The 26,790-nt window shown below is 56.8% G+C and overlaps 3 protein-coding genes across 15 annotated transcripts; all 3 read left to right on the top strand.

The window, feature by feature from the left end:
• Window positions 1-313: 313 nt before the first annotated feature.
• On the top strand, window positions 314-12,291 carry PIP4K2C (phosphatidylinositol-5-phosphate 4-kinase type 2 gamma). Of its 6 annotated transcripts, none has more exons than XM_062203359.1 (11): window positions 315-559; window positions 3,864-3,961; window positions 4,588-4,684; window positions 5,447-5,590; window positions 8,081-8,227; window positions 8,369-8,407; window positions 8,930-9,043; window positions 9,474-9,741; window positions 9,898-10,001; window positions 10,181-10,279; window positions 10,747-12,291. In XM_062203359.1, the coding sequence occupies exons 1-10, from the start codon at window positions 386-388 to the stop codon at window positions 10,259-10,261; spliced, it is 1,266 nt and encodes a 421-aa protein (XP_062059343.1). In that variant the 5' UTR covers window positions 315-385; the 3' UTR covers window positions 10,262-10,279; window positions 10,747-12,291. The 6 variants fall into 6 exon arrangements, with proteins under 6 accessions (XP_062059344.1, XP_062059343.1, XP_062059341.1 ...); XM_062203357.1 differs by having other exon boundaries at window positions 10,590-12,291; XM_062203358.1 differs by having other exon boundaries at window positions 10,181-10,302.
• A 933-nt stretch (window positions 12,292-13,224) lies between these two features.
• Window positions 13,225-18,333, top strand: DTX3 (deltex E3 ubiquitin ligase 3). 6 transcript variants are annotated; one of them, XM_062203353.1, is made up of 6 exons: window positions 13,227-13,578; window positions 14,836-14,900; window positions 15,099-15,174; window positions 15,496-16,225; window positions 17,034-17,251; window positions 17,609-18,333. In XM_062203353.1, exons 3-6 carry the CDS (start codon window positions 15,146-15,148, stop codon window positions 17,682-17,684), a joined length of 1,053 nt encoding a protein of 350 aa, XP_062059337.1. In that variant the 5' UTR covers window positions 13,227-13,578; window positions 14,836-14,900; window positions 15,099-15,145; the 3' UTR covers window positions 17,685-18,333. The 6 variants fall into 6 exon arrangements, with proteins under 6 accessions (XP_062059333.1, XP_062059334.1, XP_062059335.1 ...); XM_062203354.1 differs by having other exon boundaries at window positions 13,228-13,578; window positions 15,477-16,225; XM_062203349.1 differs by having other exon boundaries at window positions 13,225-13,578; window positions 17,034-18,333.
• Window positions 18,334-18,693: 360 nt separating this feature from the next.
• ARHGEF25 (Rho guanine nucleotide exchange factor 25) lies at window positions 18,694-25,446 on the top strand. Of its 3 annotated transcripts, none has more exons than XM_062203346.1 (16): window positions 18,694-18,855; window positions 19,110-19,224; window positions 21,383-21,597; window positions 21,716-21,811; window positions 21,891-21,967; window positions 22,114-22,180; window positions 22,352-22,455; window positions 22,598-22,667; window positions 22,772-22,861; window positions 22,950-23,042; window positions 23,231-23,281; window positions 23,495-23,572; window positions 23,736-23,936; window positions 24,077-24,257; window positions 24,500-24,711; window positions 24,954-25,446. In XM_062203346.1, exons 1-16 carry the CDS (start codon window positions 18,757-18,759, stop codon window positions 25,062-25,064), a joined length of 1,860 nt encoding a protein of 619 aa, XP_062059330.1. In that variant the 5' UTR covers window positions 18,694-18,756; the 3' UTR covers window positions 25,065-25,446. The 3 variants fall into 3 exon arrangements, with proteins under 3 accessions (XP_062059330.1, XP_062059331.1, XP_062059332.1); XM_062203347.1 differs by having other exon boundaries at window positions 19,110-19,194; window positions 24,954-25,445; XM_062203348.1 differs by lacking the exons at window positions 18,694-18,855; window positions 19,110-19,224 and adding an exon at window positions 20,014-20,531 and having other exon boundaries at window positions 24,954-25,444.
• Window positions 25,447-26,790: the final 1,344 nt, after the last annotated feature.

Raw genomic sequence — 26,790 nt, 5'->3', positions numbered from 1 at the left:
GCGGGCGGGAGATTTGTCAGGAACTGGGTAACACCGGAAGGCGGCGACTTCGCAGCAAGGCAGCCCGGGACCTGAGAGTGAAGCGGTCAGTTCCAGCCGCACCTCGCACGCCCAGTCCACGGGTCCGGGCCTCGCCGGCTGCTCTCCGCCCTCCGGAGACCCGGCACCGGCAAGCCGCCCACCGAGCCAGGTGAGCCCACCCACCGCGCAGGCTGCGCCGCAGGCGCGGGGGGGCGGAGCCACCGCCGCCCCGCCCCTCGCCCGCGCGCCTGCGGGGCTGGTCTCCGGTCACGTGACGGCGGTGCAGGTGAGCACCGCTTCCGGGGTCTGGCGCCGGGATCGCGGCCGGCTCCCCGCTTACGCTCGGCCCGGTGCGCGGGAGACTATGGCGTCCTCCTCGGTCCCGCCGGCCACCGTCCCGGCAGCGGCAGCGGGCCCCGGCCCGGGTTTCGGCTTCGCCTCCAAAACCAAGAAGAAGCATTTCGTGCAGCAGAAGGTGAAGGTGTTCCGGGCGGCCGACCCGCTGGTGGGCGTGTTCCTGTGGGGTGTAGCCCACTCGGTAAGAACCGGCCCTAGCCCCCACCCCCACCCCCGACCCCAGCCCTCAGCCCCGGCGCCACGGGACATCTCTGTTTCCAGATCTCCTCGCGCTGCCACTCTGCCACGGGCTGCCCGGGCTCTGCCGGCCAGCCCCCAGGTGTTCCTCCTGGGGTGGACTGTTTCTACCCTCCCCTCCGCCCTTAACTCCTTACTGCCGGGTCCGGCCCCAGCCACCGGCACCGGAGCCTAGCCAGTACTGGGCTCCCGCGGGAAGGACCTCGTGTGGGGTAATGTCTCTTTGGGGTTGGAGGTGATGAAGTCTCGGTGGGAGAGGGAGAAACAGAGGGGGTGGCTGGAGGAAGGGGGTGGTCCCCTTTCCTTTCCACCTTGCGTCCGGGCCCCAGTGCTTGATTTCGGAGCCTTGGCTTTGTCTAGGGAAGCGTTAGATTTCCCGGACCTTGTAGTCCTGCTTATCCCTTCCGGAGGTACAGCATTTTAGATAGGCCCTGCCCCCTCCCAGCCTAGAGGCTGCACTCACTCGGGACTGGATGGCGGCACTTGGTACAAGCGGGGATCGGCTTTGACCAGGGAGAGAGCTAAGGAGCCCAGGACATGGATACACTGTGTGGGTGAACTTTCAAAACGGGAAACCGCCCTGGAGAGTATAACCTGGGCGTCGGGAGGAGGCCAGGGAAGGCTGTGCGTGGCCTTTCCTGATGATGCTTCCCGGGAAGGAAGAACAGGTGTCACGCCCCCACCCCGCCCACTGGGGAATGGGAGGGAGGCAGCGATCTTAAATGTGACAGGGAGTATTTTAGAAGTCAGCAGCCTTGAATTGTTGTAGTCCTTCGTAGGCTTGTGGAGGTGGAAGGGCTGAGGAAGAATGCAGTTTTTGCCACGTTCTTAATTTGTGATTCAGAATGTCGGGCCGGGTCCCTTGGTCCCCTTCTGCACTTGTGGCTCTCTGGGTGCTTGTGTCTTCCCAGCAGCCGAGCTGAGGCAAGGCTGATGGAGGTAGCACGGCCTCACGTGTGCACCTTGCAGTGACTCATCCCTTCCTGTGGGAAGCTAACAGGAAGGACTTTCCTTTGGTAAGGATTGGGGGAATTACATGTAAGAGCTGCCTCAGCTGCCCCAGGTGTGTATGCCTTAGCTTCCACACCCTACCCTCCAGCTACAGACGTCTCCTTCAAGTGTCTGGAATGGAGAAATTCCTTGAGCATATGCCTTCGTGATGATTCAGCCTCTAAGCAGGTGGTGAGGAGGGGGTAGGAAGAGCCTCAGCTGCATTTTAGGCTAGAAATCTCAAGTGGTTTTTTTTTTTGAGGAATATGTTCTGTCCTCCTTTTCGCCTGAGAACACGAGGAAATTGGATGCACTGCATTGTGTGGGATTTAGGTTAGATCGCAATTCATAACCTCTCTCTAATGATCGTGCAAGGATGAGCAAAGCCTCCGTGCATTCATTTGATAAACTCTTGGGGACCACCGTGTGTGGGATGTTGTGCGAGCTGGGCCCCTGAGAGATGCAGAGGACTAAAATGGGTCCTTGCCCTTGGAAAGCTCACAGTCTAGGAGGGGAGCTTACCTAGATTAGTGATTAGAGTCTGTGATGCATGCACAATTAAAGGCAGCTGATACTGCAGCAGCACCAGCAACAAAGCACATCTCCCTGGGACTTGGTAGGAGCTCCTTTTCTGCCCAGAATTAGCAGAGCGTAGATCCCGGGGCCTGAGGAGCGCATGCAAAGCTTGCAGTCTTTGGGTTGGAGGTTGGCTTGGCTTTAGAGAGAGATCTGATGAGCTCATATCCTCTGATCTCCTGCATTCCCCCTGACATCAGCTCTTCCTTTGCCATACACCTAGCCGGGCAGAGAGCTGGGTCAGAGTGCTCTGGAAGGACTCTTTCTGTTTATAAGAGGATACCTTTAGAGGCTGACATTGTGGCGTAGTGGGTAAAGCTGCCGCCTGCAATGCCACCATTCCATATGGGCGCCGATTAGAGTCCTAGCTGCTCTACTTCCAGTCCAGCTCCATGGTAGTGGCCTGGAAAAAGCAGTGGAAGATGGCCCAAGACCCCTGCCACCCACGGGGGAGAGACCCTGAAGCTCCTGGCGCAGCCCTGGCTGTTGCAGCCATCTAGGGAGTGAACCAGAGGATGGAAGATCCATCTCTGTCTGTAACTGTGACGTTCAAATACATTAATTTTAAAAAAGATGCCTTTTAAAGGACATGGGTGATTTTTTAAAATTTGTTTACCTCTGCATGTTAAAATATTTTGTTTTTAAAATTTTTAAAATTTTTTTTATATATTTGAAAAGCACAGAAATAGATACATAGAAATATCTTCCATCCACTGGTTCATTCTCCAAATGCCTGCAACAGCCAGGGCTGGGCCAGGTCAAAGTCAAAAGCTGGGAACTCAATCTGGGTCTCCTGTGTGGGTGGCAGGAACTTAAGTACTTGAGCCGTCACCTGCTGCCTCCCAGGTACACATGAGAATTGAGAGCTGCAATGAAGCTCAAACCCAGGCGTGGATACAGGATGTGGGTGTCCTAACTGGTGTCTTTACTGCTGTGTCAAACGCCCACCCTAGGCAACTCATTCTGCCTGCCACCATTGACCTCGGAGTCCCATTGACCCTGTTGGGCACTTGCAGAATGGGTTTTTTAAAAAATGGAGCATGTAACTGTTTGTCTTAGGTTTGCTGAGGGTATTTTTTTTTTCTAGAATTTCTCACAGTTTTAAAAATAGTGCTGAGTTGCTTACAGAGTTTGCTTAATATAAAACGACTGTTGTGAGCATGAAGTTCTGTGGGGGTGTGAGTGTGAGGATTGCTTGCTGCAGTGCCCCCGGGCTTGCACAGGCTCTTTCACTTTCCTCAAGCATATGCGTAGCCGATGCTTTTATTTGTTTATTTTAGAATGATTCATTTGTTTGTTTGTTTAAAAGAATAAAGAGGGAGGGAGAAACAGAGAGAAAGCGATCTTTCGTCTGCTGGGTCACTCCTGAAATGGTCGGAACAGCCAGGGCTGGGCCAGGCTGAAGCCAGGAGCCAGTTCTCTCATGTGAGTGGCAGGGACTCTGCGTCCCAGGTGCATTAGGAGGGAGCTGGATCGGAAGAGGAGCAGCCAGGACTCGAACTAGTGCTCTGATATGGATGCAGCCATCCCAAGTGGCAGCCTAACCCAGGGTTCCACAGTGCCCAGCGCCAGCCGGTGCTTTTAGAGTCGGGTTTGAGTTGTCCTCTCCTGATTCTGCACAGACAGAGCATATGCGTCACTCGGCACCACTCATTGCCCCCATTTATGTCTTGCCTTATCAGATCAATGAGCTCAGCCAGGTGCCTCCTCCAGTGATGCTGCTGCCAGATGACTTCAAGGCCAGCTCCAAGATCAAGGTCAACAACCACCTTTTCCATAGGTAAGTAGCAATTCCTGCCATTCTCACGTCAGCCTTCGTAGGAAGAGAATTGTGAGTAATCATAACAGATACAGAGAGCTGAAGGTTTCAGATCTAAAGGTCAGTGTGCAAGCTGTGTGGTCAGATGTCCTTCCCGCTGCAGTTTGGTACACAGGAAACCATTCAAACAATTTCTGATGTTCCCTACACTCTCTCCTCTAGCCTGACAACTCCGTAGAGCAAATGCATGCAGATGCTGTTCCCATTAGCTTCTGATAAGAACTCCCTGAAATAAAGCCGTTCTGGGATGAGAAGATGCCATCCAGAACAGTGGTTCCCGCTGCTCACTGTAGGATGTGTCTCGGTGCTTGAAATGTCGGAGATGCCAGCGTCTCCCCAGACAGTGGGGTCTGGCTCTACCCAGCCCACTTGCCAGCTGTGTGACTTAGGCAGGGGCCTTCAGCTCCCCTGAGAGGCACGTTCCTTTTCCATAAAATGGAACAGTGTTCCTCTTAAAGTAGCTGATGGGGTTTTATGAGACTCAAATGACTATTAGGTGTGGAAGGTGTTTTATACACTGTGAAGTACTATATAAATATGAAATAAATGATTACCTTGTTGTCTTACCGTGAAAACCTGCATTTCAGGGAAAATCTGCCCAGTCATTTCAAGTTCAAGGAGTATTGTCCCCAGGTCTTCAGGAACCTCCGTGATCGGTTTGGCATTGATGACCAGGATTACTTGGTGAGAGTCCCTTGTGGGGTGATGGCCATCCTTTCTCTGCAGTAACTCAGGGAGTTCTTGGGACAGTCATTTTTGGAGAAAGGAGAGCCTTGGTCGATATGATTTTTTATCTTTTTAATGGTAACAGACAACTTCAAAAACCTAATTAAAGCTATAAGCTCAGTCCTGGGGAGAGGGTGGGGAATGTAGATTCATTAAGAATTTTGCAGGCCGGCGCCGAGGATTAACAGGCTAATCCTCCGCCTTGCGGCGCTGGCACACCGGGTTCTAGTCCCGGTTGGGGCGCCAGATTCTATCCCGGTTGCCCCTCTTCCAGGCCAGCTCTCTGCTATGGCCCGGGAAGGCAGTGGAGGATGGCCCAAGTCCTTGGGCCCTACACTCGCATGGGAGACCAGGAGAAGCACCTGGCTCCTGGCTTCGGATCAGCGAGATGCGCCCGCTGCAGTGGCCATTGGAGGGTGAACCAATGGCAAAAAGGAACACCTTTCTCTCTGTCTCTCTCTCTCACTATCCACTCTGCCTGTCAAAAAAAAAAAGAATGTTGCGTTCCGTATCATTCAGTCCGTATACATGTAGACAGTGGATTAAGAACCCTTGCCTCGTCTCTTATCCAGGGTTTTATCCACTCCCAGAAGCATGAGTTGACCATTGTGCTTTGACTCGTATCTCCATGTGAAGGGGGAGAAGAGCCTCTGGGCGTGGCTGGGTGACCTGCCCAGGTCACGTGGCTGGTGAGAGCCTCTAGCCTGTTCTGTGTCCCAGGTGTCCCTTACGAGAAGCCCCCCGAGTGAAAGTGAAGGCAGTGATGGTCGCTTCCTCATCTCCTACGATCGGACTCTGGTCATCAAAGAAGTGTCCAGCGAGGACATTGCTGACATGCACAGCAACCTCTCCAACTACCACCAGGTCAGCCCCCTCAGCCCTGTTCTTTCCCTCCCCTCCCCATTTAGACACAGCTGGGCTGTCAGAGCCCCCAGGGAGACTTGCTAGCTCTTTCTTTCCCTAAAAGCCATTTTTCTCCCCAGGAAGTGCTCCATGTGTTTTTCAAAATGTTTTTCAAGATTTATTTAAGTTATATAAGCTTCAAGTATTTCATATATACATATACAGATTTAGGAACATAGTGATACTTCTCACCCTACCCTCTCTATATGTTTTTTGTAAACTAGGAATTTCACACTGTACATACTTGTGTTTGACTTGACAAAAGAGTTGGGATGTGTCCCTCTCATTTGGTTCTTATACTCTAAAACCTCTATGGAAAAAGGGCATGTGTGTGGCGAAATAGAAACCAAAGGCTAAGTCAGAACTGGGCCAAGAATTAACACCAAATATACTGCCAGGAATACGTGTAGTTTGTAGAGAGAACCAGGACAGGGGCATAATGAGATATCTTGGAGGGGAGAACTCCTTAAGCACATCCAGCCCTCAGTTTAGGGAGACTATTCTGCCTGATCGATTAACTTGGAGCGTGGGGTTGATGGAGTGTTTTGATGATGAACGCACTTTTCCTGAATGTCTTTCTACAGAAGAAAAATCTCACATCCCAATCAATGAGCAAGGAATAAAGGTTCTACTCAACACATATTTAATGTCTATTGTTACTTGGCCCTTGTTGGGCAGTAGGGAAACTGGTGAACGAGACAGCTGTGACCCCTGAGGAGCTCTTGGTCTGATGGCAAGACACTAAGCCAGTATTTGCACACAGCAAGATGTGTGCAGTAGTAGAATTATGTACAGAATGTTCTGGGGATGCAGAGAAGAGCATCCCAAGTCACCTGGGGAAGGAGTTGCAACTGGGAGACTTGACGAGATTTTTAGAGATGGTATCGTAGGATTTGATTCTGGAGGGACAAATAGGAGTTCTAAACAAGGTAGAAGAGCGCATTCTAGGCAGAGGGAGATAGAGGGCACTTGTAGAGCCGTGAGAGATGGGAAGAAAGACCTGCGGGAAACCTGTGGGAGTTAGGGCACAGAACCTTCCAGATTCCTGGCTGTGGATAACTGGCTGCCCATTTACCAACAGTTGGGAAAGAGAAAGATAGTCTGGTTTGGACGTACTGGCTTTGAGGTTTCTGCAGTGTGTTCAGCTGTAGGTGTCCGGTAAGTGGTTGGGGTGTGGATATGGAAGTCAGGAAAGAGGGTGAGACTAGGAGTGTTGATATGAGAGTTGTGCAATGAATGAGTGGTCATTTAGCATTATTACCACTTAAAGTCACTTCTTCTTCTTTTTTTTTTTTTTTAAAGATTTATTTATTTATTTAAAAGGCAGAGTTACAAAGGGAGGGGGTTGTCGTCTTCCATCTGCTGGTTTACTCCCTAATTGGCCGCAACGGCTGGAGCTGCGCTGATCTGAAGCCGGGAGCCAGGAGCTTCTTCCTGGGCTCCCACGTGGGTGCAGGGGCCCAAGGACTTGGGCCATCTTCTACTGCTTTCCCAGGCCATAGCAGAGAGCTGGATCGGAAGTGTAGTAGCCCGGACTTGAACCAGGGCCCAAATGGGATGCTGGCACTGTAGGTGATGGCTTTACCAGCTACACCACAGCGCCAGTCCCTAAAGTCGCTTCTGAATATAGACAAGATTATTGAAGGGAAGTATGTGCAGTGAAATGAAAAGGTTGAGGACAGCGCCTTAAGGAGCAAGTGGAGAGAAGAGCCCTTGAGCGCACCCTAGAGGCTATGGGCATGTTCTTTCTTCATGACCTGGTGCACTCCATGATTTGAGGCCAGATAGCAGGATCAGATCCCACCCCCTCAGATGGGAGCTGAGGGTGAAGAGAGCTTTAAGGAGAGACTGGTCAGAAGGATCAGGTGGAATATGACTGACCAGGATGTCCATTGGATTTGACAATTGAGGGATTTGGGGAAGATCTCAGAAGAGAAATGAGGGTGTTTTGATGTTCTTGGTCTGAGAGTTGAATAAGATAGGAAACAGGTTCGTTGCTGACTACTTTTTAAGAGTCCAAATTATAGGCCATTCTATAAGAAACATGGGCCTGGATGAAATCTTGTCATTGATAAGCAGATGTATGTACTAATCCTGGTTCTCTGACCACTTGCACATAGAGAGGCTCTAAGATACGGATAATAGCTTTCTTTGTCATCTCAAAGAATGATAAAGGAGAAATGAGAAAGGGCACTTTAGGATTAAGAGACATTCTGCAAGTGGAAGAAGTCACAGGAGATGGGGATTCAGAAAGTGCACAGGTTGCTGGCGCCTCTTAGGACACAGCCACCACTTCTGGCCTTTCTTGTGGCCTCTCCTTTGAAGTTTTCTGTCCCACTGGGAGCAGAGTGGAGCAGCAGTGCTTGAATTCCCATGCCTGGGCTGCTGCCTGGGCCGTTTGTGTTTCCGCTGCTCAGCCTCTCCCCACATCCTCCTCCCCCTCCACCCCAGTACATCGTGAAGTGCCACGGCAACACACTGCTGCCCCAGTTCCTGGGGATGTACCGAGTCAGCGTGGACAACGAGGACAGCTACATGCTTGTGATGCGCAACATGTTTAGTCACCGTCTGCCTGTGCACCGGAAGTATGACCTCAAGGTGAGGCCGGGCCGGGCCTGGGGGGCACTGGACGATCCCTTTTCAAAGAAAAAAGGCTGTGAGTGTAAACACTCAGCTCAGGAGCTTGGTCTGGCTCTTCTTTTAGCCACTTCTGCTGACTTTGTCTTGGTCTCTCCACAGGGCTCCCTAGTGTCCCGGGAAGCCAGTGATAAGGAAAAGGTGATGCTAATTTTAGGAGCTAGGGTGAGGTAGGGGGGAGTGCAGGTGGAAGGGATCTTAGGAGGAACAGACCGTTGTCTGTCCATAAAGGGATGGGGATCGCCAGCTGTATTCTTATCTTCAACCACTGGAAGAGAGATGTCCTGGATGGGTTGGAAGGGCAATGGGAGCTGCTGCTTTGTCCCTGGCATGGGTGGTTCCATATGGAAGGTTTGGGGATGGTGTGGGGGGAGTGCCGCACCCTCCATTCTGGGCTCTTGTATGCAAATGGCTGTTTTTTGCTTAAGAAGCAAGAGTAGAGAGGGTTGGCTGAAAATCCTAAGCAGAAAGTGGGATGTGATTTGGGGTAAGCTGCGATGACTTGGGTGTCAGGAAGCCACTGGAGGTGAGACGGGACCTGGGGGAAGTGTCGCAGTGTGAAGTCAGAGGAGAGAGAGGCCGCTGAGGTGGAGAGGAGCCCAGGCGAGATGAGAGACCTTGGGAAGGAACCTGTTCCCTAGACGTCCCCTTACCTGTTGTTAGGTTAAAGAATTGCCCACCCTTAAGGATATGGACTTTCTCAACAAGAACCAGAAAGTTTACATTGGTGAAGAGGAGAAGAAAGTCTTCCTAGAGAAGCTGAAGAGAGACGTGGAGGTGATGGTTGGGGAATGGCCTTGTTTCCTTTTTCTTTTCTTTCTTTCTTTCTTTCTTTCTTTCTTTCTTTCTTTCTTTCTTTCTTTCTTTCTTTCTTTCTTTCTTTCTTTCTTTCTTTCTTTCTTTTTTTTTTTTTAAGTTGTCTCTTCCATTCCCAGTGTGAGGAAGGCCCTCCCTTCCCCTTTATTCTCTGGGTCCCCTGCCTGTAGAGGGTTGGGTATGAGACATGAAAACTCTAGAGGTTACCCACAGAGGGCTTGGCTGGAGTGAGTAAAAGGGTGATCTTAGGCTCTCTAGGCAGTGAGATACTCCCAACCTCGGTCTACGCTTCCGTTCCCCAGGGGAGCTCTGGAAACTCAGCGTGGAGTAAGGGTGGTACCTGGGGGTCAGGGAGGGCAGTCTGGGTGTCTGACGTGCCAGTGGGTCTCAGTTTCTAGTGCAGCTGAAGATCATGGACTACAGCCTTCTGCTGGGCATCCACGACATCATCCGGGGCTCTGAACCAGAGGAGGAGGGGCCCGTGCGGGAGGACGAGTCGGAGTGGGATGGGGACTGTAACCTGACTGGACCGCCTGCTCTGGTGGGCTCCTATGGCACCTCCCCTGAGGGTATCGGAGGCTACATCCATTCCCATCGGCCCCTGGGCCCTGGAGAATTTGAGTCCTTCATTGATGTCTACGCCATCCGGAGCGCCGAGGGTGAGAGAGATCCTGGACTTGGAAGAGGGGAGAGGGGAGGGTGGTCCTTGGGTGGTGGGTGGCGAGGTCACTTAGCTTTGCAAGATGAAATTGCCTGTCTTGTGGGGAAAGGGAATTGGGAGCGTCCTGTCCCTCATAGTGGGTCTCTCTCGGCAGGGGCCCCCCAGAAGGAGGTGTATTTCATGGGCCTCATTGACATCCTGACGCAGTATGATGCCAAGAAGAAAGCAGCGCACGCAGCTAAGACCGTCAAGCATGGGGTGAGGATTCCAAAGCCCTTCCTCTCCTGGCCTGACTGTTCCTTCGGCAGAGAGCACCTTCTGTGCCTGAGCAGTGGGGTCAGAAAGGATGGGACTGGCCGGGGTGGCTTGGCCCCTGGGGCTGGGGAAGGCTGGTGGCGCTGCCTGACCCACTGACATTGTCCACACCTCCTTCACAGGCAGGGGCGGAGATTTCCACGGTCCATCCCGAGCAGTATGCTAAGCGGTTCTTGGATTTTATTACCAACATCTTTGCCTAAGAGACTGCCAGCTCCACGGTGACTGCTGCTTCATATTCAAGGTGGTGGGGCTCTCAGAGGCTTGGGGGAACTGTGGATGTTCTGGCCACTGCTTCTCTTCCTCTTTTGCTAAAATCCACTCTGCAGGCTCCTTCCACCCAAGTAACCCCATCTTGTGGAACAGGCTCTTCCTGACCCTCAGAAATACATCGTCCTTCCTCCCCTTTGTCCACGTTTCTTCCCTCCCTCCTCCCTGCAACACGTCTGCTTGCTTTATTAGAGTGTTATGGTTGACTGTCTCCCAAGTGCCTTGATCTTTGTCAAATACCCTGTTGTTTCTATAAAATAGGAGGAGCTGGGGGCAGGGGGTTGTTGGCCATCTTCAGGACCTGACGGGACAGATGGACCTGGCTCAAGCAGCTGCTCTGGATGCACTTTGCTGTGGGGGATGACCTCAGAGTGTCTGACTTTGCAGATCTCACTCTGGCGTGCTTCCCTCCTGGTAGGCCCTGGGATGGAGGACTTTGAAGACACTACAGATGTGGGTGCAGGCACGCACACACGTTGATGGACTACGTCCAGTCTGACACAGAGCGGGGGTTGGAGGGTGGTCAGCAGCCTGGCCCCTCATGGAGGTGGGCTCTAAGAGGACTCCTGTGATGATGCCAGGCACTGGAGAGGGTCTCTGTCGAGGAGTGACCCCTCTCCAGTCTCTCCCCTCCTTTCACTTGCACCACCACCACCACCCCTGCACGGGGAGGCCAGGGATGGCCCGAAGCATTCACGCCTGGGTGAAGTTGTGTGACTGTCGCTGTTCTTCACGAGACCGTCACAGCCCTCTGGGGGCTGGAACTCTTCAGTGGGCCAGTGGCCAGCTCTGGAGCTGGACGTGATGGGGCGGGGACTGTGGCCTGTTCTGGGATGATGAGCCGGCAGTGCATGATGCATTTGCCCTGTGAAGTTTGCTTTCCTGTCTGGCCATCCGAGCGTTATTCCCCGCAGAGGACTAGCTCTGCATGGGCTTGCGTGTGGGAACCTCCCCCGCGCCCTGGATGTTTATGCCTAACAGACTTCCTTCCCTCACCCCTTCTCAAGCCCTTTCTCCAGTTGGACTTGTTATGCTGTTCTCCTCTGTCCTGTCTTTACTGCTACTGTGTCTCCCAGGGGACAGATGGCCGTCTTTGTCATCTTCACTCTCCACCCCCAGAGAAGAGTCAGAGCCATAGCTCTGTCACCCAGCCTCTGCAGAGAGGAGTTGAGGCGTGATAGTCTCAGGACGTGGAGGACTGTGAGATAGAGTGTCCTCCCCTCTCCCAGTGCCTTTGGAGCCAGAGCACCCATGCTCCAGGTTGTCCTCCAGCGCCTTGGAGCTTCCCACACTTAAACTTTCTTTTTTTTAATTTGAGAGACAGTTAAGAGTTCCCATCCACTGGTTCGTGTCCCCCGATGCCCACAGTAGCTAGGACTGAGGGCTGAATCTGGGAGCTGGGAACTCAGTCCAGGTCTCCCATTTGAGTGGCAGGAAACCAATCACTTGAGCCGTCACTGTGGCCTCCCGGGGTCTGCATCAGGAGCTGGAGGCGGGTGTGGAACCCTGGCACTCTGGTCTGGGACCCCACAGTTAACGGAAAGGTGGATGCAAGCAACTGCCCTTGGGGCTGCAGGGCTGCTTTTCTTTGTGTCTGGCTGGGACTGATCAGTTTCACAAGAGGTCATGAGGTCACAGGGAGAAGCCCTGGCTCCCCTTAATCTCCAAAAGGAAGTAGCAAGAGGAGTCCCCAGCTGGGGGTTGGAACCCCTCTAATGCTTTCCTGTCTGGCCCTGATGGACCGTTTTCATTCCAGCCTGCTACCTTTTCCCTGTCGAATGCAATAAAACTCGGTGACACCAGCAACCATTGTCCTTTAGAAGTGGGTGTTCTGGCCATGTGGCTGATGTATCATGGGCAGTATGGTCTTCATTTGTTGCTTCTGTTTTTCCTCTTTTTTGTTTTATTAATAAAAAGATCTTGTGTATTTACTCCCATTACTACTACAATACAGAAAATAAATTATTCAATTCCTTTACAGAATTGCCTTTTCTAAAAAAAAAAAACTTTGAGAAAGCCTGTACTTAGGGGTACTTCTGGCCTTCGAGGTGTGTTGGGCCCCCACTAGGCATAGGTTTTTAGGCAGAAGGCTGTGAACGCAACAGCTAGTGATGGGTGTGCACAGGAGTGGGAAACAATCACCTCTGGGAAGGGGGTGTGGGGGGGGCCAGGGAGGCATGGGAGGGTGACCCTCCCTCTCTGAGGCCTTCCCAGCACCAGTCTCTGGAAAGGTGAGTAGGCCTGTCTGGCCAGCAGCTAAAGGCAGAGGAACCCAGTGTTCCCCCAGGGTGGGAACCACCGTGCACCCCCTGAAGGGCAGGCAGAGTAGCACAGGGGCCTGGGAAAGTGAAGAAAGGGGTGGGGGAGTAGGGGCTGTTGGCAGTCTGGGAGAGTGAGTGTAGCTTGGCCTACGGCCTTGCTGGTGGAAAAACCTGGCTTGATGTGGCCCCAGGGAAGTGAGCTGGGTGGGGGCGGAGACTGCCTGACGTGGGAAGCAGAACAGAGCTGGCTTTTTTTTTTTTCTCTTTTCTGAGTTTTTAACTCTATTAGAACCACACACTGACACCAGCACCACCCCCAGTGATTTGAAAAACAAAACAGTGTATTCACTTGGCCATTCTGCACCAGCCTCACTACCCCAGTCCTGGAAGGGGAAGGATCAGGCAGTCCCCTAGTGTGAACGCAGATGGTGGGGGTCCCAGGTGATCTGGGAAGAGGCCAGGGGGGAGGGAGGGCCCCGGAGCCGCTCGTAAGGAGACGTTTCTGTTTTAGAATCAGTGCGCTGCTTTTCACTGTGCCCCTTCCCATCCCGCCTCGTTCCTCCCAAGTCCCTTCCCGCACAAGGATTCGCAAACCCTGCCCCTCCAGCCCCCGCCCCCCGAAGCTGCCACGCAGCTGGCTGGGAAAGGAGAGGAGGGGCGCGAGGAGGGTGGCGTCTCTGAGGGATTTAACCTCCTACCCTCACTTACATGACGCCACCCCTCCCTCCCAAGCCTGGGACTGCGCCTCCATTTTTGTTTTGGGGCGGAAGGGCAGGGGCTCCCGCATAGCAGGGGTCAAGGGAAGCGGTAATCATCACCTGTGAGGGGAGAGAGGGTGCTGTCCTCCCTCTTCCTCAGTGCCTCACTGCACCCCTGCAGCCCCCCCAACCCTCTCAGGGTCTCCCCCCCCCTCCTTGTTGCTAAGGCCCGGACCGTCATCCCAGCAACAGCCTCAGTCATGTGACCGGCAATGGCGGCGCTGACGAGAGGTAGGTGAGCCCGGAGCCCCCCACACCCACTACGCGCCCCCCGGCCCCCGCTCGCGGCCCCCGCACGCCCCCCCCATCTCCTCTGGCATCCCCTCCCCCCACGCACCGCGCCGGTCGCCCCCCCTCGGTGCCCGGCCCTTCATCTCTCTCATCCTCCGGCCCCGACCTCCGTCTGGGGGTTCTGAGGGCCGCGATCAGGCCGCCGTACACCACCCAGCTGGTGGTGAGGCTCTGGGGGCTTGGGCGAGTAGGGGAAGTGGGGAGTTGGTTCCAGGTCGGGACCTGAGGGGGGTCGTGGGGGGAGGGGTGGAGCTGCCACAGTGGATGCCCCGAGGGACCCTTGCCCTTCCGGGCTGTCCCTGCCTCCACCCTCTGTCTGGAGACCAGAACTGGGCCCGAGTCCGGCCAGGCTGCCCCAGAGGAATCACAGACCCAGCCTAAGCGGTGGCCCCGCCTCCCTCTTCTGTGCCAGCAGGACTTGGAGCTAGGACACTTAGGTCCTAGGGGTCTCCCCGGTCGGGAAGGGGACAGGCACTAGGGGCTCTAAGGTCCAGTGTCACTTTCTGAATCCGAGGGCCATCTGGCCTTGAGCAGACTACGATGGAGGCACAAAGGGACAGCTGCTCCTTTTTGGATCAGATAAGAAATTGAGGTCACATGGCCCCTCTTTCTAGTTGACAAGCTGCATTTGGAGGTGTTGTGAGGACAGCCCAGTGACTGAATCTGACAGGGCTCAGGGGATGCCTCTGACCCCTCCAGCTGCGCCCCTGAGCCCTGCCCCTCCCTAAATGCAGACCAGGGAGCTGGCAAGCAGCCCCGCGGACATGCTGGGTCTCAAAGGTGACAGTGAGAACTTTGTTACTGCAGGGGCCGCTGCCACTCTCTGCACCCCTAACTTCAGCTCACTGGCATAAGGGCAGAATTCTTTGGGACAGTGGGAGCAGGGCGAGGAGTTGGGGAGCACAGGGCAATTTCTTGTCTATGTGATCTGAGGGAGGTGACAAGAAAGCTCCACTGATGTGGGCTTTTGCTGTGTTGCCTTCTCTTACTTGGACCCTGGGCTTTTTGGGGAGCCCCAGAGCTGGAGCTGAGAAGAGGAAGGTTGGGAAGGTTAGCAGGTCACAGTGCCTCTTGCAACCTGGGGGGAGGCTGGGAATGGCATTCTGCAGGGGAGGAGAGCACCTGGGAGAAGTTTTGTTTCTGGGCTGGCAGGGAGAGAGAGGACATTTGCTAAGGTAACTGTTTACCCTCCCCCAGCCCTGGTCAGCTGAGTGTGGATATAGGGGGGCTTCTGCTGCCGTCATCTTCCATGGGCTTTCCAGGTACTTGCCCCTTGTGGGAACCTCACCTTCCACCCATACATGGATCTCCTCCCTCCCGAGTCCCAAGTAACCCTATTCCTGGTAATCTACACTCAGAGACACACTCCTGCCTCTGTTTCACAGCTGCTGGGTTGGGACCTGTGGGAATTGGTGGAAGGGGTTTCTTACTTTTTTTCCTCTTCCTTCCCACCCTACCAGGTGATACAGCCCACAAGTAAGGAGCAGGAAAGAGAGAGTGAGCCTGCATGCCAATTCTAAGCTCTTCAGGATCAAAGTGAGCAAAGGAGGGGGGAGCATCAAAACTCTCTCCCCAGGGGGCAGAGGGACACATTGTTTCTGTGTAGGGGGAGAACGGAAAGAAACAGCCAGACTGATGTTTCGATCATAATAGAGTTATGGAAACTCTTGCCTTCAGTGGGTGCTGGGGTTCAATGGAAGGTAGAGCTGGGGGAGGGGCTGGAAGCTCGGCTTTGAGAGTATAGGGGTCATGCGGGCTTTGGCAGGAGCCTGATGTAGAGGCACTGGCATCTGTCCATGGGGACCCCCCACCCTGAGTCCCTTTCACCCTGGGGGCAGTGTCGTTCGTCCTGTCCAGAATGGCAGCCTGCGGAGGCACCTGCAAGAACAAAGTGACTGTCTCCAAGCCTGTGTGGGACTTCCTGAGCAAGGAGACCCCAGCCCGGCTGGCCCGGCTTCGGGAGGAGCACCGCGTGTCCATCCTCATAGATGGCGAGACTTCTGACATCTACGTTCTCCAGCTCTCCCCGCAGGGCCCGCCCCCCGCCCCTCCCAATGGGCTCTACCTGGCCCGCAAGGCTCTCAAGGGGCTGCTGAAGGAGGCAGAGAAAGAGCTGAAGAAAGCTCAGAGGCAGGGCGAGCTGATGGGCTGCCTGGCTCTGGGGGGTGGGGGGGAGCACCCCGAGCTGCACCGCCCAGGCCCACCCCCGCTCCGAGCAGCCCCCCTCTTGCCCCCAGGGGCACGAGGCCTTCCTCCTCCTCCTCCTCCCCTGCCCCCTCCCCTGCCTCCCCACCTCCGGGAAGAGGCAGAAGAGCAGGAGAGCACCTGCCCCATCTGTCTGGGGGAGATCCAGAATGCCAAGACGCTGGAGAAGTGCCGGCACTCCTTCTGTGAGGGCTGCATCACCCGCGCCCTGCAGGTGAAGAAGGCTTGCCCCATGTGCGGCCGCTTCTACGGGCAGCTGGTGGGCAACCAGCCCCAGAACGGGCGGATGCTGGTCTCCAAGGATGCCACCCTCCTGCTGCCCAGCTATGAGAAGTACGGCACCATTGTCATCCAGTACGTCTTCCCGCCCGGTGTCCAGGGGGTAAGAAGACCGTGGCCTTTCTTGCCTTCCCTTCTGGTCTTCCCCAGGCCCCTTCTTTGACCGTGGAAACTGGGTGAGGGGAAAGGTATTTCTTAGACCCAGTCTTGCTGCCGCCTGGTGTGCCTTCCTGCTCAGGACCCTGGAGCTGGGAGGTCCCTTCTGGGCTCAGCTTTCCCATCCCCATGACTGCCAGGGCTCACATGAGTATCAAGTATGAGAGAAGGGAATTGCCTCCATGAGCCTGGACATCCACAGACATTCTCAGCAGAGGCAAAATCTAGGAAGGTGGTGGCTCCCGTGCAGGCAGGCTCGGCAGGAAGGGACCTGCCCGTCCAAACAGAGCTGTTATGCTGTTCCCGATTTATGGGAGAGTAAAACCTGGATGACTTCGGGAGGTAAAGATGGAGTGGCCAAAGTCCTACAGGTGTTTTCCTGCAATGCAAAGAGTAATGTCCACTTCCGGTGTGCAGAGGGAAGAGGTGGCTTGGAAGAAGAAAGCAAGGGTGGAACAGGTTAGGCAGGGGCAGAAGCATTAGGAGTGTTCGCAGGCGGAGAAGGGGAGGCTGAAAGAGACTTTATTTTCTATCTGGACCGTAATGGCCAGCTTCCTTCCATCACGTCTAAGAATCCTCTGACTGCTGAATTGAGACTGGAGGGGTTGGGACAGCTGAGGGAACCTCGTAACAGTGAGGTTACCTGCAAGGCTGGCAGCCTGTTGCTGCCCGGTCCACATGATCCGCGGTTGCTTTCTGGGCCTTGGGGGTGCCCAGTTGCTCATGGCCCACTCTGCTTCCCACCTTCCTCGCAGGCTGAACACCCAAACCCAGGGGTTCGGTATCCTGGCACCACCCGGGTGGCCTACCTCCCGGACTGCCCTGAGGGCAACAAGGTGCTGACCCTGTTCCGGAAGGCGTTTGACCAGCGTCTCACCTTCACCATTGGCACGTCCATGACCACAGGGAGACCGAATGTCATCACCTGGAACGACATCCACCACAAGACCAGCTGCACAGGGGGACCCCAGCTGTGCGACACCTCTTCATCTCCCTGCCTTGGCTCCTCCCCCTCTCCATGGCCACCGAGGGCACAACATCAGCCCCCTCCCTCTGGGAGCCCCCTAAGTGGAGAGGACTATGTCTTCCATCTCAGTTTCAGTTTCCTACATTCAACCTGGTTGGGAAGGGCCCAGCTTAACTTATTTAAAAAAAAAAAAAAAAAAAAGCCAGACTTGGGCTGTTACCTTGAATTGGAAGTCCTTCCTAGAGGAGCAGGGGAGGAGTACAAATGGGGCCTCTGCTGAGTCACCCAGAATGAAGTTGCGCATCGGGTAGTAGGAGCAAGTCCAAGCAGCTAACCCTGGTCCCCATTTCTCTTTGTTCCCAGGTTTGGGTACCCGGACCCCACCTACCTGACCCGGGTGCAAGAGGAACTGAGAGCCAAGGGTATCACAGATGACTGAAGGACATCCCCTTTGCCAAGGCCCCTGTTGTCCTCTACTAGGACCCACTGGAAGCCTCTGTTCTTCTCCCCCCTGCCCTGTCCCCTCCACACCACACAAGTAGGGGACCTGTCTGACCGGGGAGGGAGCTCAGAGGGAGAGGGCCCACACCTTCCCCTGTCCCTCACTGGCCAAGTGCTTCAGTGCCCTGTGAGCCACTCCCTTCTGGCAGAGGCTGATCCCAAGGCTCTGCTCCCACTCCCGGTGTACATACTCCCCGCTCCTAGGCCCTCCAGTGCCCTTGGCTTTTCCTGGTATGTGCTGTGCTCCAGTGACTAAACAGAAAGACCTGGGGTGGGGAGGGGTGGGGAGGGTCCCTGGAATCCCTACCCCCCATACTGCTCCACTGCTGAACTTCCTTGTGGGGGAGGAGGAATTGGGCTGATGTGAGCCCCCCATGGAGCCGGCTCTGTGTGTGTGTGTGTGTGTGTTCATCAGATACAGTTCTCCCACCTTAATCTTGTCCTTTCTCTCCTGTGTCTGTCTCTGTCAGTCTGTCTTTCCCTTGCTCTTCTCTGCCCCCTATAAGGAGCCTCCTTACCCCCTTCTGGAATCGCCGCCAGACTGTAGCTTTTAATTTAATAAAAATAAAGTAAAATATGCAACTCTCTATGCCACACCCGTTGTGTTCCCTGCAAGGGTGGGGGCAGGGTGGGGGAGTGGGGCTTGCGGGGAGGGGGCGGGGGGGGGGTGTCTGGGAACCCCGGTGAGCCTTTCCAGCTGCCTCTGCTTGGGGAGGAGCTGCAAAAACGCGATGCGCGCTGTGGGCTCTGTAGCAACGCTGCGAAGCCCTGTCACGCGCTTCGATATTGGAATCAGGATCAAGAGGGGTTTGTTTGTTGTTGAGCTATGGTTGTAGAGAGAGGAACAACCCTACCCCTTTTGCAAAGTTTGGCTGGGGTGGGAGCGGGGGCGGAGCCGGGCAGGGGGCGGATTCGGCAGCAGCAACTCCCCGGACGCGCTCAGGCCTCAGAGCCCCCCCAGCTTCCGTGCCCCCTCGGCCCTGAAACTTGGAGCAGGGTAGGGGTCCAGCATGAAGCCCCCGGACCGCCCCGCCCCTGGCCGCACTGACCGGATACTGGGGGTCATGGGGGGCATGCTGCGCGCATGCGCCGTACCCGGGCAGGATGGGGTAAGAAAGTGGGGATTACGGTGGATTCGGGGGATCTTTGGGGGCCCTCAGGAGCGCGGCACCTCCCAACTCAGTTTACCTGCAAACAAGTGTTCTGCAGGGCAGTCGCGGAAGTCCGTGGATTTCCTTCCGATGGCCACAGCCATGTCCGGGGAGACCCTTTTATAAAAATGTGGATTTTGACAGGCGGGAGGAAGGGGGGGGGTCAAGGCTGCCAGGGAGGGCGGGTGCCTTACGCTCCTCTGTCCCCGCAGCCCCCTAAGAGAAGCCCCCAGGGCCCGGGGTGTATCGAGCCAGAGGCTAACTGTGCCGAGGCGGGTCCGAGCCGGGAGCGCGAAGGTGAGGTCCTCGCCAGGCCTCCGCAGCCCGGTGAGGAGCAGCGGGTGGGCTGGGGTGTGGTTTGCCATCCTGCGCGAAGTGGCGACTTCAAAAACATTCTGCTCTTATTAGCATAAAGGCTGGCATCTAATTTGCACGAGACCCATGTAATCGCTGAGACCTCCACGCTGCTCGTCGCCCTCTTGTCTGATATGTGTCCCTCACCTCGGCCGTTCCCGAGCCCCCGCAGGCCGAGTGTCCCGCGCCCCACCCCTGGCCCCCCGCCAGCCCCGGCTCTGGGACTTCGCCTTAATTGGTGATTAGTCTCAGCTGGAGTCCCGGGGCCTGGAGGGAAGAGGGTCGGGCCACAGGGCGGCACCTGGGTTGTGTTCCCCACAAAGAACTAACTCCCTAGACGCGCATCCCCTGGTGGTCCCCCGCCCGCGCGCCTGGGGACAGCCCCGACCCCAGGACAAATTCGCCCAGGCCGCCTAGCTGTTCTCCACCACAGATGCAGAGGGGCGACCCAGGCCGACCCCGCCGACAGCCTTAAACCCCAGCCAGCGCTCCGCACGCAGCCCCAGCCCCGAGATGCGGGAGGGCGGAGGCCCGGGGCGGGGGAGCTCAGGCCTCGGAGGAGGGGCAGAGGCGCTGGGGACGTGGAGTGGGAACGTGGTGGTGCCTGGGGGAGGGGGAGGGGGCGGGGGCGGGAACCCCGCGCGGGCAGGAGAGGGAGCGCTAGGGGGAGGCGGAGCCGGGCCGCAGAGGCCCCTCCCCGCGGCGGCACCGCGGCCGGGCCTGTTATTCGGCTCGCTCTCGGCCGGACCCGCGCAGCGCCAGTGGCTCGGGGAGTCGGCCCCCGCCTCCTCCCCCGCCCGGGCCGAGAGCCACCCCCAGCCAGAGGCCGGAGACGGAGCTGGAGCGGCTGCCGCATCCCGGCCCAGCCTCTCCCACCCATCCTCCCCCACAGCTGGACATCTGGACCCTGGGCCCCGCACCCACAGGGTTCCGGAAGCCCTCTCCGCCCAGCTCGGCGGCTGGTCCCCCGCCGCCCTCTTTCCAGAGCCCCCAGCCCTCCTCCAGGCCAGACTTCCGTCCACCCCTGGACGCCCCCTCCCCATCCCATCCCTCCCCCCCTCCCCCAGCCTGGACCCGGGTAGGAGGGAGGGGGGGTGTGCGCCCTGCGCCATCCCCGCCCCGCCCCCCGTGATTCCCCCTGCATGGCCGGCCCGGGTGGGGGGCGCGGGGGGGCCCGGGCGCCATGCGGGGGGTGCACAAGGGGGGTCGCTGCGCCTGTCCCCGTGTGATCCGAAAAGTGCTGGCAAAATGCGGCTGCTGCTTCGCCCGGGGGGGACGTGGTGAGTGCGAGGTCCCAGATGTTGAATGGGGGGGGGGGCGGGCGGGCTCGGGCTTGGGGCTCTAGGACGGGGAACTGGACGCGGGTATTCCAGGAAAGTGACTTCAATAGAGGATCTCTCAGACCCCTTCTGCTTCCAGATTTCTGTCAGCTCAAGTTAAGGGGATTGGGGAAGGGGCAGGAGAGGCTTAGCTGACAGTTCACTGGGTATGAGAAAACCCACCCACAATCCCCTTAGGTCTAGAACCAGGTACCTGCCTCTCATCTACTGGTGAAGGGGCCCAGAGGGGTGGAAGAATGAGGGGCAATGCATCGCAGCCCTTCGACCCCCCAGCCCAGGCCAAAGCTAACCCTGACACGCTGGCCCCTGCTTGGGTTTGCACTGCTGTTGGGGGGTGGGCTGCAGAAGTCTTTTCTTTTTATAGTGATTACTGCCACTGGTGGAGGAGGGGTCTAGGGGTGGCAGATGGACTCTGAGCTCCCTCCACCCTTTCCTGGAGAATGGTCTGTACCCACTGGAAGGGGGAGGGTTGTAGGAGAGCAGATGGCCACCCCTAGTCTGCCCAGATGGCTGCCCCCACCCTCAGTTCTGTGCTGTGCTCAGGATATGGGGCACCTCCAGAAGTCACTGGGGGTTCCAGGCCTGGGGGGCCAGATGTTTACTTGTCCTGATGAAAGTTTCTGTCCTGGCCAACAAAAATAAGGATGGTAGGAAAGTGATGCCCCCCAGGGGTGGGGGAGGGGGACAGGCTGCTCCTCACCGAGGGGAGGCCACCTGGGGTTCCCTGGGGCCCCTTAGACTAGAGCTGGGGCAGTGTCTCACTGTCTTTTTTTTTTTTTTTCCTCTGTTAGAATCCTATTCCGTTGCTGGCAGTGAGGGGAGCATATCAGCTTCTGCTGCCTCGGGTCTGGCTGCCCCCTCTGGCCTCAGCTCAGGCCTGAGCTCTGGTCCCTGTTCCCCGGGCCCGCCAGGGCCAGTCAGTGGCCTGAAGAGATGGCTAGATCATTCCAGACATTGCCTGAGTGTGGAAACTGAGGCAGACGGTGGCCAGGCGGGACCCTATGAGGTGAGCAGCGAGCAGGATACCCCTGAAGGAGTCCGGAAGAGAGGACAAGCTGGGGCCACTGGTCACTGGGGGAGACCTAGCAGCTCTCTGACCTCTGACACTTGACCTTTGACCTTAGAACTGGATGCTGGAGCCAGCTCTAGCTGCAGGAGAGGAGCTGCCAGGACTGACCTTACTGACCACGTTATTGGAAGGTCCTGGAGATAAGACACAGGTGTGAAGAGATGGTTGTGGCATGGCTCCCCTCACCCAAGGGGCACATGTGCTGACCCTAGGATATACTTTGCTCGCAGCCCCGGGAAGAGGAGACTTTGTCCCAAGCCCCTGAGAGCGAGGAGGAACAGAAGAAGAAGGCTCTGGAAAGGAGTATGTAAGTGTCCACACTGCGCCGCCTCCTGTTTTAGGTGAAATTCCCTCTGAGGCAGACTGGGGACAACGGAGCATCTAGCCCAGGAGGGAGGAAGTGGCCAGATCAAGGGTGTGCCCAGACTCTGAATCCACCTGCTCCCTTCCCAGGTACGTCCTGAGCGAACTGGTGGAGACTGAGAAAATGTACGTGGACGACCTGGGGCACATTGTGCAGGTAGGCCTCTGACCTCTCCCAGCCCTCCCCTGGGCCAGGGCTATTTTCGGGAGATACCTTTGGTCCCGCCCCCTCAGCCCTCCCTCTACTTCTGACAGGCTGCTTGGAGGGTGGCGTTTCCCAGCATGTCTGGGGCCCCATGCTCGGGCTTCCATCCCGACCTTCCCACAGGGCTACATGGCCACCATGGCAACTCAGGGGGTGCCCGAGAGTCTTCGCGGCCGCGACAGGATTGTGTTCGGGAACATCCAGCAGATTTACGAATGGCACCGAGAGTGAGTGACCCGGGTGACCTAAGGAATGTTCAGTATAGTTTTGTAGAGAGCACCTCCAGAGCAGACAGCCCTCAAATTGGGGGATGACAGGGCTAGAAGGGCTCTGAAATGTATTTGACCTGCCTTTCCGTCAACTCTGCAGCTATTTCCTGCAGGAGCTACAGCGGTGCTTGAAGGATCCTGATTGGCTGGCTCAGCTATTCATCAAACACGTGAGGCCTGGGAGGGGAGGGGCTTGGGAATGGGTTCCAGCTCTGGACGACAGGCCCTCCCTCCTTGCCCACCTTACTCTGTCTTCCCCCATTACCCCTGTTAGGAGCGGCGGCTGCATATGTACGTGGTGTACTGTCAGAATAAGCCCAAGTCAGAGCACGTGGTATCAGAGTTTGGGGACAGCTACTTTGAGGTCAGTAGCTGAAGTGCCTTATGGGGCGGACAGAATTGGCCCAAGCAGGCTTTTCCAGGCTGCATAACTGCTCTGTTCCCATCCCCAGGAGCTCAGGCAGCAGCTGGGGCATCGCCTGCAGCTGAATGACCTCCTCATCAAACCTGTGCAGCGGATCATGAAATACCAGCTGCTACTCAAGGTCAGGGCCACCTGCTCCTCCCCGCAAGGCCCCGCTGCCCGGGACCCTCACCTGTTGAATAACCTCCCCAGGGATCTTAAGGCTCCCCCAGACTTCCTGCGGGGTCCAAGCTTGTGTGCCTGGGGAGGCTGGGAGAGCATCTGAGGATGGCCTCCTGGCTCCCTGAGCCTTTGTGCTGTGTGTCTTAGGATTTCCTCAAGTATTACAGCAGAGCTGGCATGGACACTGAGGAGCTGCAGGTGAGGCCCCCACCTCTCCCTGCACACACCGTGTGCACCTTCCCCTCTTCCTGTTTTGGGTTCCCCAGCCCTTGGGGTGGCTTGGAGCTGGTTGTTGCTTTGGGGAGGCTTGCTGGGGTAGAGACGGTCTGGGGAAGTCTGAAGAGGTGGTTGGCTGGTTCTCAGTCATGATTCTCTTGGCCCCGCTGTGCTCCCCTCTCACCTGCGTCGCAGCGAGCCGTGGAGGTCATGTGCTTCGTGCCCAAGCGCTGCAACGACATGATGACCTTGGGGAGACTTCGAGGATTTGAGGTATGGGGGTGGGGGACGAGCCTGGCCGCCCTGTGTGTTCGGCCCCAGTCTTAGTGCTCTGCAGGTGCTTCTCCGGGGCAGGCCGGGCGGTTGGTTGGGAATGTCTGGGAGGGGACGTTTTCCCTCCAGGGTCTTTCTCAGAGGTCGCATGTTTTGGTTCTAGGGCAAGCTGACCGCTCAGGGGAAGCTCTTGGGTCAGGACACATTCTGGGTCACGGAGCCTGAGGCTGGGGGGCTGCTGTCTGCCCGGGGGCGAGAGAGGCGTGTCTTCCTCTTTGAGCAAATTGTCATCTTCAGCGAGGCCCTAGGAGGAGGCGCGCGAGGCGGAACGCAACCTGGTTACGTATATAAGAGCAGCATCAAGGTGGGCTCCGAGGGAAGGCCTGCCTGAGATAGGGTGAGGCCTCGGTGAGGCTGGCTGGCTGGCTCTCGGTTTGGTTGGAGGGGCCAGGACCCAGAGAGGGGCTGAGGAACTTGGGGACCATCTCCTGTCTGCCGGTTCAGGTGAGCTGCCTGGGCCTGGAGGGGAACCTCCAAGGGGACCCTTGCCGCTTCGCACTGACCTCCAGAGGGCCAGAGGGTGGCGTCCAGCGCTACGTCCTGCAGGCTGCTGAGCCTGCCGTGAGCCAGGCCTGGATCAAGCAGGTGGCACAGATCCTGGAAAGCCAGCGGGACTTTCTCAATGGTGAGGCCCACGCCCGCTCCCCCAGCCCCAGGCCCTCTTGAATCCCTCACTGCCTCCTTCAGCCCCTGCCGTCTGATCGGCCCCACATTGAGTGACTCAGAAGCCCCTAAAGCCCCAAGTGTTTCACACTGGCTGGTGGTCCCTGGGGGAGAGGGGCCGGCTGGGAGGGTGGTCCAAGCAGAGCCCAGCGCAAAAGGGGCCGTCTTTGCTGTAACCTGCCTTCTCCCCCTGTCCTTGCCCAGCCTTGCAGTCACCTATTGAGTACCAGAGACGGGAGAGCCAGACCAACAGCCTGGGGCGGCCAGGGGGCCCTGGGGTGGGGAGCCCTGGGAGAACTCAGCCTGGAGACCGGGCCCAGGCCAGCACACGGACACCCATCAACGGCTCTCTCCCCTCCCTGCTGCTGATGCCCAAAGGGGAGGTGGCCAGAGCACCCTTGCCCCTGGACACACAGGTATGAAGGATGGGGGGGCAAAGTGGAGGGAGGGGCTCTCTTGTTCTGTTGTCCCCTCCCCCATATCTGCCCTTTCTTCAATCTGCTCCTCCTTATTTTCCCTCCCTTACCCCCCCCCCCCCTTTTTAACTCTGGAAGAGGCTGACAGTGGGAGGGGCTTGGCCAAGGGCTTATACTGCAAAGAGAAGAGTGAAAAGTCCTTCTTGGCCTTTTTGCATCCTGGGACTCGATTCTTTCCTCAGGCCCTCCGTGACATCCCCCAGGCTCCTCGGGACCCTCCCCCAGTCCCTGTGACTCCCCCGACCCCGCCCTGCCAGGCCAGACTTGCCAAGCTGGACGAAGATGAGCTGTAAGCGGTGACGGGCACAGGGTGGTGCTCTCTCAGCGACCTGCTCCCCAGGGAGCTCCAGGGCCATGCTGGCGGTGACTTGGAAGCCGTCTCTCCTGATGTGTGTGGAGGGGCGAGGCTGGGCAGCTCGGGGAGGAGAACCTCGACCCGCTCCCACCCCTGTGCATGCATCACAGTCTCCCCAAAAGGAGGTGATGAGGGGGAGTGGGAGGGCTGGGGCAGGGACCAGATAGAAACTCCTGTTTTCTGAGAATAAAGGTTTTGTGATATCCCCGAGGCTGCTGTCCTGGCAGAGGGAAGGGAAGGCTGTCGTGAGGGTACATGGGGCAAAGTGGGGTAGAGGAGATCAGCCGCCCCCCTGGGCACACAGTGCAAGATAAATGTGGTCATGTGGTCATCTGTTCCTGGTGGTCATGTGGTCATCTGTTCCTGCATCCCTGCAGCTGTCAACCCTGAGGGCTTGCAGCCCCTGCAAAATCCCGGATCCTGTATTCTGTCCTTTAGCCAGCTCCTCTGCCCTCCCCCAGACCTGCCCCCTGGTCTGTAACCCCCCACCCCCAGGAAAGCCCAGTGTAGTGTGACCACCCACTCCCTGCACCACCAGATGGTGAAGCACAGGATGCACAGAGTACCTTTCCTCATGAGGACTCCTTACTCCGCTGAGGGAGGACGGGACGGCGCAGAGGATCCTGGGTGCTGTGGCCCCTTCCTGGCTCCAGATCTCCTTGTCTTTGCCGTCTGTGAGGCCATCGGTCACGTCATACTGAGCAGGAGAGGTTCTTCAAACCTCAGAGTCAAGTGGGGAACCTATGGGGGTCTCCACCCCTCCCGACATCTGGCCCAATCTCTGGAACAGAGAGAGCCGGGCGTGCAGAGATCCACGTCCAGATGCCCCGCCTGGGTCTTTGTGCATCCGTGTGTCCACTGTCCGTCTGTCCCCTGGGCTTGGTCACGTGCACTTGGACTTCCTCAGCAGACAATAGACTGCTGGGGTGGGAGGGTGAGGAGAGGCTGGAGCCTCCCTGTGGGCCCGAGGTCCCCCAGGCCGACAATGGGGGGAGGGATCCATAAGGGGAGGGTGACAGGACGTAGGGCCCAGATAAGACTTCTGGGGAACAATAGGAGGAATTGAAGAGGGGAGACCCACCCTCACTGCACCCCACCCTGGGGCTTTGGGGTCAGGGACTGGGGGACCAGCCGCTGATGGGGAGGGGCGCTGGGGAGTCTTGTGAGTGGAGGAAGGGATGGTGCAGAGAGCAGGATTCCAGAGAGGAGAGCCTTTGTATTCCTTCAGAGACCACAGGGGTGCAGAGGCCGGCAGGTGACCCCTCTGTACCTGAGTTAACCACACACCTGTTTCCGAGGGCCTACTTTGTGAATAGAACTTGGAGTAATAAGTGTTGCTTTTTTTTTTGTTTTGTTTTGTTTTGTTTTTTTTTTTTTTTTGGCTCCTAAGAAATAAAGTTTCCTATCAGTCCCTATTTTCCCTGGTGGAGGTCCACTCACTCCTGGCGGCGGTGTGGGGCTGGCGGGCCTCTGCTGTCATCCCTATCTGATGCACAGAGCTGCTTCCCACCTAGCAGACCACACTGCTAAGGCAGCAGAGCCCCTTCTGCTTTCTTGGGGCAGGCTGTACCCCGTGAGGATTTGGAACTGGGTTGGGGATTCCCAGTGGGCACTGAACTTGCTTGCTCCCAGGTGGGTGAATGCACAGGGACGGGGAAGGACCA

The sequence above is a fragment of the Lepus europaeus genome, chromosome 10 (genome assembly GCF_033115175.1).
Source record: "Lepus europaeus isolate LE1 chromosome 10, mLepTim1.pri, whole genome shotgun sequence".
NCBI lineage: Eukaryota > Metazoa > Chordata > Mammalia > Lagomorpha > Leporidae > Lepus > Lepus europaeus.
The sequence above is the reverse complement of the archived record's forward strand: the minus strand, read 5'-3'. Positions and strand labels throughout refer to the sequence as shown.